Raw genomic sequence first — 18,340 nt, 5'->3', positions numbered from 1 at the left:
AAAATTGTTAGCAATTGTTACAATACTTGTACCACAACCCTTTCTTCTCTAAACCCTTTGAACTAGATTTCCACATTTCAAGAATAACCTAAACCACTATCTTTAAAATGAAAATAACCCCTCAAATCTTTCAAGATAAAGCTCGGAGTAAAGGCAACTCTGGAGCATGAATAAATTCTCTCTTCAATTCTTCAACATGACGCCAATTGAAATCCCTTAGACGTCGACATCTGAAAAATCACCTAACATGAGATATCACTTCTCTTGATGTTTATCACTAAAAAATTCACTCACAAACAAGTCTTAAATTTGCAAAAATGTTTAATCTAGAAATAGGTGAGGGTGTTCTTAGCTTCAATGAAGAATTAGATTAGTCTATAAAGAGATGTTAGATAGTTGGCCAATAATCAATGCATCATATTTGAAATAACTATTTTGTAACTGTCAAAACTAACTATGCATGTCATGTGAATCAAATTGCAGGGTCAGGTAATCAATTCACATGGTTCTTAAAAGTCTTGAATTTCATCCTAAAATAGTGTGAACTGTTTCATAAGTGTGTGATTTGACTCATAAAATCTTTTGGAATAGTGTGAGTCGATTTTCATATTTGATAAGTTGATTCACAAGATTTAGAACATTAAGAATTAGTTCAAGACCTCTATAAGTAGATTTACAAACTTATGAGGTTATTTACCAATAAATAAAATCACATAAAAAATATTTTTAATGCAATTTAATCTATGCTAACATGTTTATATCATGTAACTAAGTTATGCATGACAAACTATGAGTATCATGTTACTTGTCCAATTCAAATGAATTTGTGAATGTTTGAGAAATAGAAAATAAAAAAGGTATACATATACCATCTTACTAGACAAACCTAATTTTGATATCAATCAAAATACTAAGTTTATCATAGAGAACTTACAATTACATATAGAATGGCATGAAACCTTTTAAGTAAATGCTTTAGACAGTAAGGATTTAAATCGATCTAAGTAAAAATTGCAAATTGATCCCCAAAAATCGAATATTGCACAAAACAAAATATAATTGAATGTCTTTATATATTCTTTTGTGAAAACCACACATATTGAATTTCAGATTTCTTTTTCAAAATCATACCAAATCAAACCACATTTATAATAGAGTTAAATAACTTTTTAGTCCCTATAAAATTTTGAAATTTTTTTTAGTCCTGTAAAAAACATATTTTTTAGTCCCTACAAAATTATTGTACAAAATTATTGTACAAACTATTTTAATCATTGGTGGAACAAAACATCTTTCAACTTTTAAATTTTTTAATGATATTTTACAAAAATGTTTGAAATACTATTTAAAGCTCATCCACATAAAATCATAGTTTTTTAACTTGGAATGAATTAAATATGATTTTTTAAAATATTATATGCTCAAGATAAAACTCTTTAAAATATGGTGTTAGAAAATGAATTTTTAGTGCATTTTATATGGAGGAAAATTTTATATTGTTGTAAATATGGATACAAAATATCATTCAAAATAAATTCACAAAATTGTTCTTTGCCTTTTTTACTTCGTAATTTGATGATATTTTCTATGTTTTATGAGTTGCGATTTATTGTTTGAGTAGTTACGGATTATATGCGTGCATTATCTAGGCATTTGGCTGTTTTTTTTTTTTGCATGAAAATTGTTCGATATTGTTAATTTTATGATTTTTGTCTTCTTTTTTGTAATGATAAATGGAGAGAAAAATATTGCATAATTTGTAGAAGCAAATTTCATGTTTTTCAAAGTCGTGCATATACACCCTAAAAGCCCTTGTTCATGGGGAGCATTTTCGATTCAATGATATATTAAATGATGTTCATCATCAAAGTTTTGCATGTTTAGCCATCATGATAAAGGAGGAGTATGTGAATGCAAGTTTCACTAGGAAAAACTTAGTGTTTTGATGTATGTTAAAACTAGGTTAATTCTAACTAGATGGTTTTGTGTGTCTTTATTGATTTTTCAATTTTTAATATTGACAAATGTTTTTGAGTAAGAAAAATAATTTTCATAACCTCATTTTATTGCAGACCTTTAGGTGCATGTTTAAACATGTTTGAAACTCGTACAATGCATTAAAACTCTTTCCAAAGTAATTTTTAACTCCATAAATTGACTCATGTTCATATGAATAATCAACTTAGAAAGGTTCTAATAAAATAAATACAAAGAATTTTTTATAGATGAATTGATTCACTAGATGTGTGAATCGTTTCACTAAACATCTTGAAAGTAGATAAGTTGACTCAAAAAGATCATGAATGGTTTGATACGGATCAAGATTAAAATTTTAGATGTTGCCAAACTTATGAATCAACTCATATACATGTGAATTGATTCATAAGACCTACATAATTAAATCTTACCAGTTACAAATCATTTATTTATATTGTGTTGCATAATAGTTTCTTACATAACCATATCTCTTTAAATATTGATTTGTTTCTTCCTTTAGAGATAAACACTTTTATTCAATCTTCATCAAATATTCATTCAAGAATTAGTCTTTAAATATAATTATTCGCATACCTATATGTGTCATATAAATAAAACTTTCATTGGATTATAAAAACACATTTGGAGAGAATATGATTATTCACGTACCTATTTATTTCTCATGTGTATTTTATTAGTTTAAACTATAATATTGTACGAGTAGTGATATGTATACACTTACGCTCTTAATTTTTATACCTTTATTTAATATTTTATTTTATTTGTATTCCTCTTTTCTTATAATATCATCAATATATTATATTACTATATTTATTTTTCTCTCCCTCAAATAATCAATTGGATATATAGATGTCGACCAAGTGTTTTCCATGTTGTATTACTTAGCCAAAGTGTTTAGGTAACTACATATACATTTTTTTATAATTTAATGTTGAGTAAAAAGAAAAAAGTGATTAAATGTCTTTATCGATCTTTGTATCATTTTCAAATTTGAATAACAAATAGAACTATGATAAAATTTAGCTGGAAAATTGTACCCCAAAAATAATAATAAAACCCTTTTGTCTTTATATACAAGACTATAAAAACTTAATAGGGCAGCAATCGTAAATTGCTACATTTGTCCCTATACATAATACTCTTTTTGTAAAATATTTCTGTCTCTTACTAAAAACTTTTTACAAATTATAAAGTCCATTAATTTTTTACAAAAATATCTTTAATTAAATAAAAATATTATTAAGATTATTTACTTATGTCTCGTGTTAATTGAATAAATTTAAAAAGAAAATATACAACACATCATATATGAAAACTATTTTTTTTTTTTTTCAAATTGATCAAATGAGTTTTGTATAAAAAAGACATGAGTAATATTATATAAAGCATAAACCAGACATTTCAAGGTCTTTTTTTAATAATTTTAAAGGGTCGTTGTTTACTATACTGCGTTAGAACCAATCATATAATCTTTATGAGAAAATATCAATTGAGTGCAATAACTTCTTTAAAAAAAACTTAGACTATATATAATTTGATTTAAATATATGTTTTGTAATGTAAGTTAGCATTTTTTTTCTTTTAAATTTTTTGTTTTAAAATTTAATTATGTAAATTTAATTTCTTTTAAAATCGTCTTACTATTAGTGATTGGTAAAAAAAATTGAAATGTCAAATAAATAAAAGATGAATATAAAAAAAAATGTGAATTTACGAAAAATAAAAAATATACAAACTTATAATAACGAAACATATATGTTTTTTGTTTGATTTTTATTTCTGTAAATTCACTTTATTTTTTTTTTTCTCTCTGTTTGTTATCTCAACAATTTTTTTTAACAATTATTGACAGCAGAGATGATTTTAAAACAAAACTATATACTTAAATTTAAAATTAAAAGAATTATAAAGACAAAAATAAAATAAAATAAAAAATTAATTTATAGAACCAAACATATATTTAAATCAATAAAATATATCATCAAAAATTAAAAATAATATTAAACATGCATAATAGATTGAGTTTTAACTCTTTTTAAAATGAATTGGTATTCAACAAATGGCGTAGTTTAGTCGGCAAATACACCATTTTGAGTGGAACCAATAAAATTGAATTTCTACAAAATACACCTTTGGAGAATACTAAGAAATCTTTAGTATATATTTAATATATATATATATATATATATATATTTAAAAATATATACATATAATTTATAAGCTTTGGATTGAGAATTATTATAATTCTTTTAAAGAATTATATCTGTTGATATATTAAAAAGTTAATATTTCTGTAATCAAAAACTTAAACTTTTAAATATAATGTTATATATGCTTTTGGTGTTATAAATTTATATTACTAAAAAAAGTATTACAATTTTTTTAAAATAAAAAAAAATTAATTAAAAGTTATTTTAATTTAAATTTAAATTCTATCAAATAATTTATCTTTAATTAACTCGTTAACCATTTAAATCGTTTAAATCAAATGTGTTAGTTATAAGTGTTACAATTTTATATATGAATTTTTGTCGTTATGATATAAAATTTTCAGGCCTGTCCATGTTACTATTAGTTTAGTACTGAACATGATTTTGATAAAATAAAAGAAATATTGGTCTGTACTTGAGCCTGTTGCAGGTCAAAATATAGCATTATAGCATATATAATGAATTAAGGACTAAGATGCCTTAAAATTTGTTAAATGTTACAATCAGTTTGATTTATAATTTTCAGGGTCAAACAATCGTTTCACTTCATGAAGCGACAAAGAAATGATAACATGAGGCATATTCATATGGCATATAATATATCACTATAGGTGTGTTTCTTCTCCTCTTTTAATAATATTATCAAAAGCACTCAATTAGATTAATTAATTTAGATGTTTTTTTTTTTTTTGTTAAAATACACATTTGAATCGATCTTAATGTATATTTATTTGAAAACATAAAGAAGAGAGAAGAAATTGTTTTTTACACAGATCAAGCCAAAAAAATTTTTTTTAATCTATTTGAATTTATTATGTCAATCTACTTCATTAAATATAAATACATATTTTTATGTTATTATCTATTATAATATTAAATATTGTACTTTATATTAAATCATAAATTTATTAATATTTTATGTGATTTAAACATGTTAACATATATTAATTTTTTTATATTTAATAGTATTATTATAAAATAAATAAAATAAAATATTATTTAATAATAGATTTAAAAATTTGTGTTAGATATTAAAAAATTATTTTATTGACATTAATTTTTTAATGTATTTACAAAAACTTACACTAATTACCACTAGAGTAGGTGTGACTTTTATAAAAATAAAATAAAATTTAAGTTTTTAAACAAATATTCAGATTTTTTTAGATATTTGAAAACGATCAATTTAGACTTTAAAAATAGAAGTATAATAGATAATATATCAGACTAAGTTTAACATTTTCAAAATAGACAAAATTTAAACTTTATTATTTCAAAATAGATGAAACTTAAACTTTGTAAAAATAAAAATAAAAAATAATTAGAACAAGATTATGTTCATGAACAAAATATGATTTTAATTAATTTTATTAATTGGATTAATTTATTTAACAAATAATGGAGCTGCCTGTTACCCACCAAACATACCTAAAAACCACACAAAGAGTCAAAGTGGTTTCGAATTATTTAGCCTTAAGTATTTGGCATTTTTATAAATGTTTCTAAGTTAGGACAATTGCCTAATTATTAACATGAACCAAAAATGTCTTAGTTGTGAATGCATACTACAAAAGGTTGACCTTTCTTTCTCTGATGAGCTGTGGCTTAGGTTTGTGGGACCACTATAATTGAAATTGCTTTTTAAGTCTCTTTTATCAATTGAGATATATAGTGTTACAAGGCAACTATGCCACTGACTTGGCCCCCAATAATTTTGATGAGATAAATTTGTTTATTACTTAGCATTTTTTTCATTTAATAAATACTCATTTCATTTTAAATTATATGTTATTTTGACTATTTCACACTAGTTAAAAAATATAGTTTTTTTCTGTAGATAAAATGATAAAAAAAAAAAAAAAAAACTTGTATTTAATTGTGTGGTCTTAAATTTGTATTTGAAATATAGAATACAATATCAACATTTGTCTGTTGAACTAAATTATTATAGTTAATTTTATATATAAAAAGAAGGTTATATTATTATTTTATAAAATCATTCCTTATTAATTGAAAGAAGAGAGAGTAATAAATAGTAGAGGATGTGATAGGAAAAGAAAAATTAATGTTTCATTAATAATGTAAAATGATATACAATTTAGAACAATTTTATTTTTGCAAAGCAAGATATAATTTAGGACAGAGAAAATATATTTTATAAATACAATTATTATTATTATTATTATTTTAAATTTTTTAGATATAATATTCTTACTATATTTCTTCTTACCTCATCTCCTTATTGAATTTTTATATCTTTTTGAAGTTTTATTTTTTATAATTAATATTATTTTCTTTACTAAACAGGAGTGGAGTGCCCTAACACCAAATTCAAGTAAACACAACTATTAAGATAAGAAAAATGCTAACAACTTTCCAACAACATTTGTTAATAAATTCAAAAGGAAATATATTATAGAAAATTGTACATCCAATTCCTTGAAATATTCAAAAGTGATATTTTTATTTAAATCTTTTATTTTTATTTTCTTTTTTGTTTTCTTAACAAATTTCTATATGACACTTGTTAGCATGACTATTAAAATAAATACCAACATATCTTTCCATAAGTGGTTAACATTGCCGAGAATTAAATATGAGACAAAGACGTATCTCATTATCTTGCATCTATTTGATTTTCATGTCTATACATATACTACTTTCGTCTCAAAATATAAGAAAAATAAATAAAAAATTGATACATTTAATATAAATTTTGAACATAATATATTAACTTTCTTTAAACAATTTTTATTTATATTTTAGAACAGATAAAGATAAAGTAAGAAATAGTAACTGGTCACTAATGCATATTACTAAATTATATATGACCATCTCTTTTATTTGTAGAAACTTTTCAAAATTAGCTAGGTTTACTTAAAATCCAATTCGAAATTCATAATATTGGAAGATATATTGAATGAAACAATCAAATGAGAGCAAAATGTACAAAATAGAATTATTTGATAGTAAAAATACTGAATTTTAAAAAATATAATATATTAAAAGCTATATTTGACTAATTCATTTTTCACAAATAAATTGTCACAACCAAAGGACCCAATAATGAGATTATGGACCGGTTGTCCCCAAGTTTGGAGGTGACAAATTTGTCTAAAAAGAATAAATTAATAATAATTTTTTTTTAAAAGAACACACTTCGCGTTACAAACGTGTTAATTTAGTTGTTCGATTATAATTGTTTTTATTATTTTTTAGGCTAAATTATATTCGTGGTCCTTTAACTTAATTTCAGGTAACGTTTTAGTCTTTTATTTTTTTTCCCGATTTAATCCTTTATTCCTAAAAATATCAAATAAAGTATGAAAATATGAATTTATTTGAAGATTTGCGTTAGGAATTTGATAAAAGTTGTATTATATTGAAGAATATAATTAATTTTATGAGTTTTGATTGAATTTTTTTTTGAATTTTTGTATAAAAAAGGATATCATTGTTGAAATTTTAAAACATAAAATATCAAATTGTCACTTAAAATTAAAATAAAGGACCAAGTCGGGAAAAAAAAATAAAGGACTAAAACGTTACCTGAAATTAAGTTAAAGGACTACAAATGTAATTTAGTCTATTTTTTGTAAAATATTAAATAAAAAAATAGTTTTTTTGATAGATCTGCATGCCAACTTGTCATGGGGTAGATTAAAGTAGTATTTTCGACTTAATCATTTAAATCGAATTGTCTTATTCTACTTTTTGGTGGATTAAATGAAGTGTACTGATCTATTTTGTCATCTCTTGCTCCACAAATTTTCTAAACATTCAACTTAATATCTAGTTTTAAAAATTAAAAAATTAAAGAGAAGTAAAATTAATGGTTTGTATAAAATATTGGATGGGATTATAATTTTAGAGATATAAGATATAATTTTTTAGCCACAAGTTGACGAGTTGGTAAGAAATACAATAAGTATATAAAAAAAAAAAAAAAATATTGATTTTTAGAGGATAGACTATCAAACCATAAAAAAAAATTGTTTTTTTTTAATATTGAACTAGTATTACTATATGTCTTTACAAGAATAAATTCTCAAATAATAACAAGAAAAATATTAAAAGAGTTTAATCATATGCACAGTCAATATAAAAATTAAATATCTTTAATGATAGAATGATTGTAATAGAAAAATAATTGAAAATAATTTTTTGACTAATCCAACCTTGAGCCTAAGAAAACAATTTAATCCGACATTGAAATCTTTTTTGACTTAATTTTTAACTAATAAAAAAGCTGAGTTAACTTAAACAAAATAATAAATTTAAAATTTTAATTCTTCCTATCTAAAACCATGAATTAACTTATCATGTTGAGTCTATTGTCACGCCTACTTCAATTATATAATTTTTTTAGTTTTTTTTTTTTATATATATATTATTCTAGTTTTCTTTGTTTCAATCATAGTAAGGCTTTTCTATTCTCAAACATTATTCATCTATATATTTTATATTATGTCCTTTTAAATAATTCATGAATCTTCCTTGTACTTCTAACCATCAATTTAGATGAAAAAATAAATAAATTGAGTAAAACACTCATAAAGAGATATTAAATTATAGTTTAAAAATTTTTCTCAAAAGAAAATATTGTTTACAAATATTTTGAAATCGAATACATAAAACTTAAAATAATATTTATCGTGAACCACCGTAATAGATGGTTCACGAAGGAACAAATCACCACATTATCTTTTTAAGCAATATTGCAAATCTAGTGGATTTAATAGTAAACCTTCCACACCTTATTGTCTCTTGCATCCTCTTCATCCCCACCATGTTTCAACTACTCCCACTCTCCCATATCGTACTAAAAGGAATATTATTGAAAAATGTTGTTAGGTTTTCAACCAAATTTTATGCTTGCACATGCAACTCTCTTGATTATGATAGTTAAAGCAATATAATGAACCATATTAATTATGCATATGGTTTTGAAGATGCACTGTTAAAAGACATAGAAATAGTGCCATAAATGATAAAGGCTTGGATAATATCTCCTAACTGAGTAGACCAAGGCTATTTGAAGATATAAAAAAAAATAGTGATATGTGTACACTTCATATGTGGATTAACCTCATTTCATATTGCACCATTGGTGGTGGTTGATCGGTTGGTGGGAGTGATTCAGCCATCTCACGGTGGTCGGTTATCTCTCGCTATTAAATAAAACTCTATTTTTTCTATTAAATTATATTTTTTTTAATTAACTACACTCACTCTTTTTAAGATTCTAGTTTAGTACGGTCAAACTTTTGGGAGCAACAGCCACTGTCGAACTATGTTACAAAATCAAGGTTTTGTGAATTACAAAGTGATAATTCTTTTCAAAAGAGGATAAGATATTTAAGCATAAATTACAAGTGAATAAACTTTCAAAATAAATGATTTGAACATAAGTGTTCACTGAATTTTTTAGAATATTTATCTTGGTGTCTCAAAAGCTTTTTCTCATTAGCTTTTTTTAGAAATTCAATTATTTTCTAAAATGAGGTAGTGTACTATTTATAGCAGTCATGTAATAAAGTTGTTGCAAAGATTTCAGCAATTTTTTATCATTGGTCTTTAAGGATGAATGTTGCACATAATTTGTATGACCTTGTATCACATAATTTGGACGATCTTGTACAAACATGGACTATTGTCATGAAATTTAAAATTGATTCGTTTTTGTTGTAACTTTTTTAGAGTGTAAGATATCTTCTTGAATAATCTAGAATAATGTGAGATTTCAGATGATTACCCTCATGTTGATTTTTTGGGTGTAGAACTATCATGAAGTTTGAACCAGATGAATTGATCAACTAGAGGGAATCTTGTTCTAAAGGACTGATGTATTAGTCGATCCAAGACTATTCAGTTGAGAATCAACTTTAATTAGAGCAAACTCGTCATTTGTAGATCAACAACTTATATATAGAAAGAGATGTTACGAAATCGACAAAAAAAGTCATGCTGTAACAAAATAAGCTTGTTCTTAAGGTTCGATCAATGTTTTTAGGATCATATTAACAAGTGCTCTTAGAACACTTATTAAAAACAAATAAAAAATGTTACATGAAAAAATCACATTTTAAAATTTCAAAATATTGATCGCACAACTTTACAATTATATTTCCTTTTCTTATTCTTTATCAGCATTTCCCATTTTTTATCATTTGGTATTTCTACTATGTACATAACCACCAAAACCAACATGAAAAAAATAAAATAAAAAATCTTGCACATTCATCCTTGCCATCCTAAGCAGAATGTCCATGTGCCAAACACCTTAAATGCTTTATCATCAAATCTATCAGTAGTAGACAATAGATCCCTATAATAGTCCATTTGTCAAAACTAGCTAGCTTAATGTCCCACAAAAATAAAACAATTTTGGGCCATTTCACCAATGAAAGAAAGTTGAGGCAGCTGAAGGTGAAAACATCAATCTACATTCGCTCTCTGTAGTAGTAAAGCACATACCCAAGTGTAAGTGCATACCAAGTAAATGGATAATATTGAATAACCAAAAAAGATATCAAAATTGAATAATACAGTTATTGGTCCAACACAAAATAAAGGCTACCATAAATTAGACTACCAAAAAAAAATCATAATTGAATATTACAGTTACTGGTCAACACGAAGTAAAGGCTACCACAAAGTAAAGGTTCATACTTAATTTAGCAATAATGATACACCACCAAAAGTAAATTTGCTAAAATGAAATTGCTATTTGATTTCAGGCTGTTACTAATAATAATAATTTGTGCATCTCAAGGGCTCTAATAAGGATTGTAGCCAAATGTGAGTCACCTCTTACCACGAGATCCAGGTCCACTTCTTGGACCAGGTCCACTTCTCGGACCAGCTCCACCTCTTGGACCAGGATACCGAGAAAATTGAAGCCGCAAATGACTAGACTCGGGACTGATTTCATCGACTTTATAACCTGTGCCCGAACCACAAGGTTAGTAAATACCAAATTCCTTAAAATATCACTAAGCATAGATATGAATGTGATAATCATGGATATGAATATGGCCATTAACTTTGCCAACCATCGGAGCACATTTCAGGAAAATAAGCATTCTAGATAAACAGTTTAAGTGAATCATCTTGTATTTTCTGTCCTTGTCAAGTCAGCTATTTAGTAATAGTATTCTTACTCGACCTAAATTTCGAACTTGGATTCACTGCAGTGCAATCAGTGCATCTGGACTGTCGGATTAAGATTGGACAGTATAGATTTTAAGTTCGGATCATAACTTTTTTTAAATTTAAAATCCGAACTTGAAATCTATACAGTCCAATCTTAATCAAACGGTCCCAAGTGTCTGCATTGCAGTCAGAGGGGCCTGAATGCAGTGAATCCCAGTCCCTAAATTTCCATTAACTAATGAATAACATATTTGTTTGCACCAAAATTAAAAGTATGATCTGTTTGTTATATAATTTAAATTCAACCACACTGAAAAAAGGGGGTTAAAAGAATGGATATAAAGCAATTTTAACTATCATTCTATGGTTGATTAAATAGAAAATTGATATTTCTAGATATCAATGATAAAATGGAACAATATTTCATTGAAATTATTGGTAGAGAAAAGAAATTCTGAATAATAATAGAATAAACATCTATCACATGCAACGATGTGACCCAAAATATTGCTTCTATCTAGCCCATGTGATACCAACTCAACAAATCTTGGGTTTTTATTAGGAACCCTAAGATTTGGATTCCAAGGAATTAGAGGAAGAACACTTATATTTAGAAAAGATAAGAAAGAATATGAGAGAAATCTCTCCTCCAAGGTTTTCCCCTTCACAATATAGTCTCTTCTCTATTTAACAAATGTTTACAAAATTCAATTTCAGTCATCCGCGTTCAACTACGTAACTACTTATTTATACACAATAATCCTAACTAAAGTACTAAACACAAGGTTGGAAACCCAAGAATCGGATTCCTAAGAAGGAACACTTTTATTAAGAATTAGGAGAGCAATCTCTCCTCCAAGGGTTTCCCCTTCACAATAGAGACTATTCTCTATTCAACAATTGATTACAATATTCAAAGGATATCTCTCTAACTCCCTAACCTCCCTATTCATATAAACAGCCTTATATAAACCTCAACTAACTCATTAACTAGCTATTATTATTAACTAACTCTACTAAGCTAAGTCCTAACACATAACCATCTAACATTCTCATTCCTAAGAGTTTAAAACAGTGAGTTTGTTGCTTGAGTCAAGTAAGGATACTACATCTGATTTCCTTTGAACCATAACAAATTTCCAACCGATTTCCTTTAAACCACAACCGATTTTGTTTGAGTCAGGTTAGTGTCATTGTCATGTTATTTATAAATCAAACTGATTTCCTTTCTATCAGTAAATACAACTACAGAAATGATACCTTGCAAGGCACTCAAAGCAGTTGCTGCACAAGCTGGATTTGCAAAGTCCACAAAACAAAGGATCAGAGGATCTCCACGCTGCAAGAAACGGGCATTTCAGCATAAAGGGGACATTTCAGCTTTCAACACAACCAGAAATCTATTACAAACGTACACTTACATGTTTGGCCTCTTTGCTTACAAGTCTCACTTCTCTATATCCAACAAAAGGGCGGAAAATATCTAAGATGACGTTAAGGAATATATATATAAAACAGCGTTAAAATATATAAAGCTCAAGAGGCATACATGAAAGCAAGACAATACAATTCCAAAGCATTGTATCATAACATAAAGGATACGAGCCACTTCCCTTCTTGTGCAATCAGAAGGCAGACCTTCAATATATAAAGTACTTGAAGCATCTGGGGGTAGGAGTGCTGTCTCGGGTCCAGGCCTGGACATTGCGTCCATCGGTGGCTGAAAACCATAATTAATACCCCGTCCATTTGGTGCAAGATCAGGACCCCCATGACGCCCCATGACAGCAGGATCACCTAGGGAATGGTTTGGTAATCCACCAACACCCCTTGGCAATCCAAGACCACCAATTGTACTGGCTTCCCCAGAAGTAAATGAAGAGAGTTGCTTCAAAACATAACATGCATGTTTTCAGCTTACAAGCAGGGAAAATGCCCCAAAAAAAATAGTAATATAAAATGAGCCACTATAAAGGATGAAATGTTACCCCACTCTGAAGGTAGCGATCATAAGCAGATCCAATTGTTTTTGTGTCCTTTACCGCTTGGTGACCAGAACGGTCATCATCGTGAGCAAGATAATTATGCATCTCATTGCCTGTAGGCATACCAGAAGCTGCCATTTCTGCAATGTAAAAGATAATAAATAATAATAATAATAATAATAATAATAAATAATAATAATAATAATAATAATAATAATAAAATAAATTCTTCATATCATTCATATCTAACATAAAAAATCTTCATATCTAATATATTATATATCATTCATACTCGTTAACTGCTAAACATTGAATATAATAAAAAAAAGTGAGCGTCTAACAAAATAATAACATTAACTAATCAATCAATCCAATGTCCAACCTATCCCCAAGACAACTGAATACGACAAAAAATCGCCTCAACTATTTATCAGAAGATAAAAATCATTAACAAAAAGCAACAATATAACCATGACACACGGCATGGTGTTAATCAAAATGAAACAGGATACAAGGAGTATGAAAAATAAATCAAGAATACAGATGAGGAACAGAAACGTATAGTGTATACTAACAAAATATGTTGCATAAAAATTAAATAAAAGGAAAATATAAACTAGTTTCAGAGGACTCCGTTCACTTCAGAAAGTGCACCAAAACACAAACCTTTTCCAAGTTTTCTCTCTTCTCCCTCTTTTGTTCATCTCTGTTTCTTTGTGTCCCTTTACCTAATAAATGTGTCCCGTCCGATTCAAAGTGGTCGTAGTACCATACTTCTGAGTGGCCATAATAGCCATATCAACGGTGTAATTTGTAGAACGGTTTTCTACAGTATAGTAGAATATCGACACAGTTTGCATCTGGGTTGTTTTATCTTGGGGACGTGGCTGATAGTCTATTTGCACAATTTTAGGCAATGTCGTAAAACACCTTAAAGAGAGTGACATAGTTCGCGACTCAATCCAATAATATTTTCGGTGGCTGAAACTTTTTTTTAAATTATTTTTGATCCAAAAACAACACTAGTAGATACATCAATGAAGGTGAAAAACCATCATATATGTATCGGTGTCCTATATTTTTACATTAGTGGTGTCGATGTATCCATATGTGTCAGGTGTCTGTGTTGGAGTATGCACTTCATAGTGTACAAGTTCAATTGTTCTATACAATATGTTAAAAACACTAAAAAAGTAAACAAAACAACAACTCTATTCATTATCCTTGACCTATCCCCCCTAGAAAACTATCATGCTTATTGTTGGATAGTGAGGCATGTCCTTCAACTACTTATCACTCTTCAAGATCAATGTCTTCTAATTCTTCTTCCGATTCTTCCAACATTGCATAATCTTCCACTTCAACGGCTTTCTCTTTTTCTTTTCTGGATGAAGATGCACTTACCAAACCTTTCTTTGTCTTAGATGAAGCACCTACAGCACGAGGTTTTCAATGTTTTAGTTCTTTGTTTAATACATGTTCTAGGCTCTCAAACTCATGTATCCCTAAAAATAGATTCCTAATTACGAGTACCATCATTTTCATCCTCAAAGACCCTCCCAATCCAAGCATCATCTTCGTCCCTAATTATCCTCCAGACTAGCAACTTGTTACACTCGTCAATATAATTGAATGAGATTGGGTTAATATTAGCACAGACATGGTATCTTCTAAGCAATGGCTGCAGTGCTTGATTATACTTAACATCAACTAAGTTTTGTACCCTTTTATGCTTCGTTAACTTGTGCAACAGGTTACTAGTTCTAGGCAACAGGACTGAGAGCAAGATGTGAAGAGTACAGCACTATTCTTAAAAAATAGTCATGTAAGATAACGGTGACTGTGCAGCATCCGCTGCATCCACTTTAGCATTGGTGGTTGCTAAAGCCTGTTTTGCAGAAACAGCAATGCAATATTCATGGTGGTTTCTTCAAATCCATATTGCAATATAAGAATGGGTTCACATGTATTATATGTCCTCAATAAGGAAGTTTCCACGTAGAAAAATTTCATCATTCTTACTTATTCAAGGAATGTGACTCCTAGGTACTATCAACCCTCTTTCTTCCACACAATTCACAGAATGCCCATGATTTAAGACAATGGCACATAAGATGCCAATGCTCTAAAACAGACAAAACAAAACATATCCGATACAATCAGAGCTAGCATCTGTTTGATGAAATGCAGGAGTGGAAATAGATTATTGTATGCTAAAAGCAATATCTAAAGCAAATATTTTGTTGGCTATCATCATGACTACGAAGCGTGAGAATCAACTGAGCTAACCGTGAAAATCATTTCCTTGACACTAGAAGCATGTCATCAGGTGCTGCAGCAATGGATTATGGCATGAAAACGGAAGTCTTATTAGGTAATGATTGCAAGTGAATTTTTATTTATTTATATACAGATATTCACTCAGAACAAAAACCAATATAAGCCACTTATTGAAGAACTGGATTGTTGCCCTATATCTCATGATAAAGGTTATAAATTGGAAAGATTATTTGAAGAGGAAAAGCTCAAACAATCCCAAAAGACATAAATATGGAGGGAAAAAAAACCAAATACTCCAAGCGTTTCCCGGTGAGATCCCACTATCCCAGTGCGGTGCAGTGCCGGACCGCGACAGCATAGTCCGCGATAGCATGAAACAAGATCCCAGCGAGATTCTGCTATTATTTCTTCCTTCTCTTTTCTTTTGTTTCTATTTTCACCAAGGAAGAAGACTATGCTAATGATGATGATGCTTATCTTTGATTCCTATGCTAGAACATGCATTTGAGTTTTAATATTTAGTTATTTTATTACTCTATGTGTTAAAGACTTCAATATGCATCTTTATTTCCTTGCCTTTTGTTAGTATTCAATGTATATTTTGACTAAGAGTGAGACTCGTGGATTTTTACTAATTATGAATGTTTCAAAGTTTGAGTCATGTGTTAATTTTGCATTAAATATAGGTTTATATAGTATTATTCATGTAATTTGTTCAAAAAATTAGAGTTATCCCGCTATCCCACTTTTGGGGTTGGCCGCAGCGCACCGCTATCTGGAATTAACTACCTAGGAAGCATGTCTCAAGTGCCGCATAAATGGAGTATGGCATGAAGACAGAAGTCTTATTAGGTAATGATTGCAAGTGAATTATTATTTATTTATACACAGATATTCACTCAGAACAAAAACCATTATAAGCCACTCATTGAAGAACTGGATTGTTGCCCTATATCTCATGATAAAGGTTATAAATTGGAAAGATTCTTTGAAGAGGAGAAAGCTCAAAGAATCCCAAAAGACATAAATATGGAGGAAAAAACACCAAAGACTTGAAGGTTTTACAATTTCTTTCTTCAAGAGTGGTTGGAAATTGGAAGGCTATAAAGGGAAATCACATCAATATGAAGTGGAGAAGAATCCCATGAAGGAAATCATGTAATAAGTACAGATTCTATCTTCATTACTTAATGCCCAAGTACAGGCCTTTCGATGGAAAAAAGGTTATAGACAGATAAGCCTAATTGCTAGCATTTACAAGCACATTTTCAAGTTTTTTTTTATAAAGCTGAGTGATGTTCAATGAGAAATCATCTGACAAACTAGGTGCTTTTGTTGCAGAAAGACAATTTTCCCCTTAGTGAATGAGATGGTGGAACAATGTTGAAGAAGAATTAATTGTTTTGGTTCCAAGATAGACTTTGAAAAAGCACAAAAAGTATTTTAACTTTTATGTACTTTTTGTTCACTAATAACCGTTGACAACTCACAATTTTAAGAATGGACACTGCTGTCACCCAGTCAACGTTGCATTTACATGAAATTTACAGCTTTGAAATCATAATGATACTAAAATGGTCTGTTTTTGAAAAACTTAATCACTAAGAACTTAAAACACATCAACGAGAATGCCCCACAGCTTGGCAATGCAATCTTGATATTTAGATTGTCCAATTGGTTTAGTTTATAAATACACTCAAAAGACTATGTTCACGAATGCCAACATATAATGGTTTAAGTGTTTTGCAGTTAATTAATCCATCCTGTTATGTTCAATCCATAAACCTCAAAATACCCAACCCATATGAAATTGAATCAGACAGATATTACATGCAATTGAAGCCTCACCAGCAACCTATTATTGGTCAAAATTTAAAGATCTTGGCATCTTGCCTAAATTTGGAAGGAAAATAAAAGACTGTAAATTGTGGAATCATACACCGATTGTACGATCCTACTGAAAACATTGAAAACATTTTAATGAATCAATATGATAATGCAGTTAATTAATAGTATAATATAATTATAATATTAACAAAGTTCAAGTGAGAATGTAATATCTATTTATGGTCATTTTACAATACATATTTTTATATTTATTTTATATTAATAATGATTATGAAAAGAAAACAATTAACAGAGAAGCATAAGATTAGATTGTTGATGTATTTCATGTGGGGGGTAAAAACATTGCCCATCAAGTTTCAATAAACACCTAACCCAACTTGGTTGAAGAGTTTTGGGGGTAAAAGACTTTCAATAAGATGAAGCAGTAATCATGAAGTGTCATGCCAAGTGCCAACCACTGAAGGAAGACTTCCGAAGAGGTGAAGGTGACAAGCAAAGAACACAGACAGAAAGAACATTGAACAAGGAGTAGAGAACCAGAAATGCTTACACCTCATAGCAGAGGAGGCAGAGAGAGAAAACATATATGCTCGCCGGTTGCAGCAGAGAAATTGGAAGCGAATGAGTCTAACTCAAATACGCTTGCAGAAGTCGGAATCAAATGATGTTCAAGCAGCCGAAATTGAACTCACATAACCTCTTAACAGTCGAACTCAGGTATACACAATCCTGACTTACTTTCAGGTTTCTGATTTAACCCAGGAAAAATGGCTTTTTGCAACCCAAGCTGCAGAACAAGAACCTGGATAGTGGCCGACCCCAAAAGTGGGTTAGCAGGATAGCGGGGAGCGGTATAGCCTCTAT

At 28.5% G+C, this 18,340-nt stretch overlaps 1 protein-coding gene across 2 annotated transcripts in view; it reads right to left on the bottom strand.

The window, feature by feature from the left end:
* Nucleotides 1-10,413: 10,413 nt before the first annotated feature.
* LOC101512502 (RNA-binding protein 1) overlaps nucleotides 10,414-18,340 on the bottom strand; it is a 9,389-nt gene continuing 1,462 nt past the window's right edge. The window contains exons 2-7 of one of the 2 annotated variants that reach the window (XM_027330753.2): nucleotides 13,352-13,488; nucleotides 12,966-13,251; nucleotides 12,779-12,846; nucleotides 12,624-12,702; nucleotides 11,026-11,154; nucleotides 10,414-10,664 (exon numbers count right to left, since the gene is read on the bottom strand). In XM_027330753.2, the coding sequence (XP_027186554.1) occupies nucleotides 10,606-10,664; nucleotides 11,026-11,154; nucleotides 12,624-12,702; nucleotides 12,779-12,846; nucleotides 12,966-13,251; nucleotides 13,352-13,488 (758 nt within the window). In that variant the 3' untranslated portion in view covers nucleotides 10,414-10,605. The remainder of the gene's footprint in view (nucleotides 10,665-11,025; nucleotides 11,155-12,623; nucleotides 12,703-12,778; nucleotides 12,847-12,965; nucleotides 13,252-13,351; nucleotides 13,489-18,340) is intronic. The other variant, XM_004515065.4, reaches the window with a different exon arrangement.

This window comes from Cicer arietinum, chromosome 8 (assembly GCF_000331145.2).
Source record: "Cicer arietinum cultivar CDC Frontier isolate Library 1 chromosome 8, Cicar.CDCFrontier_v2.0, whole genome shotgun sequence".
In the NCBI taxonomy this organism is placed as follows: Eukaryota; Viridiplantae; Streptophyta; class Magnoliopsida; order Fabales; family Fabaceae; genus Cicer; species Cicer arietinum.
The sequence above is the reverse complement of the archived record's forward strand: the minus strand, read 5'-3'. Positions and strand labels throughout refer to the sequence as shown.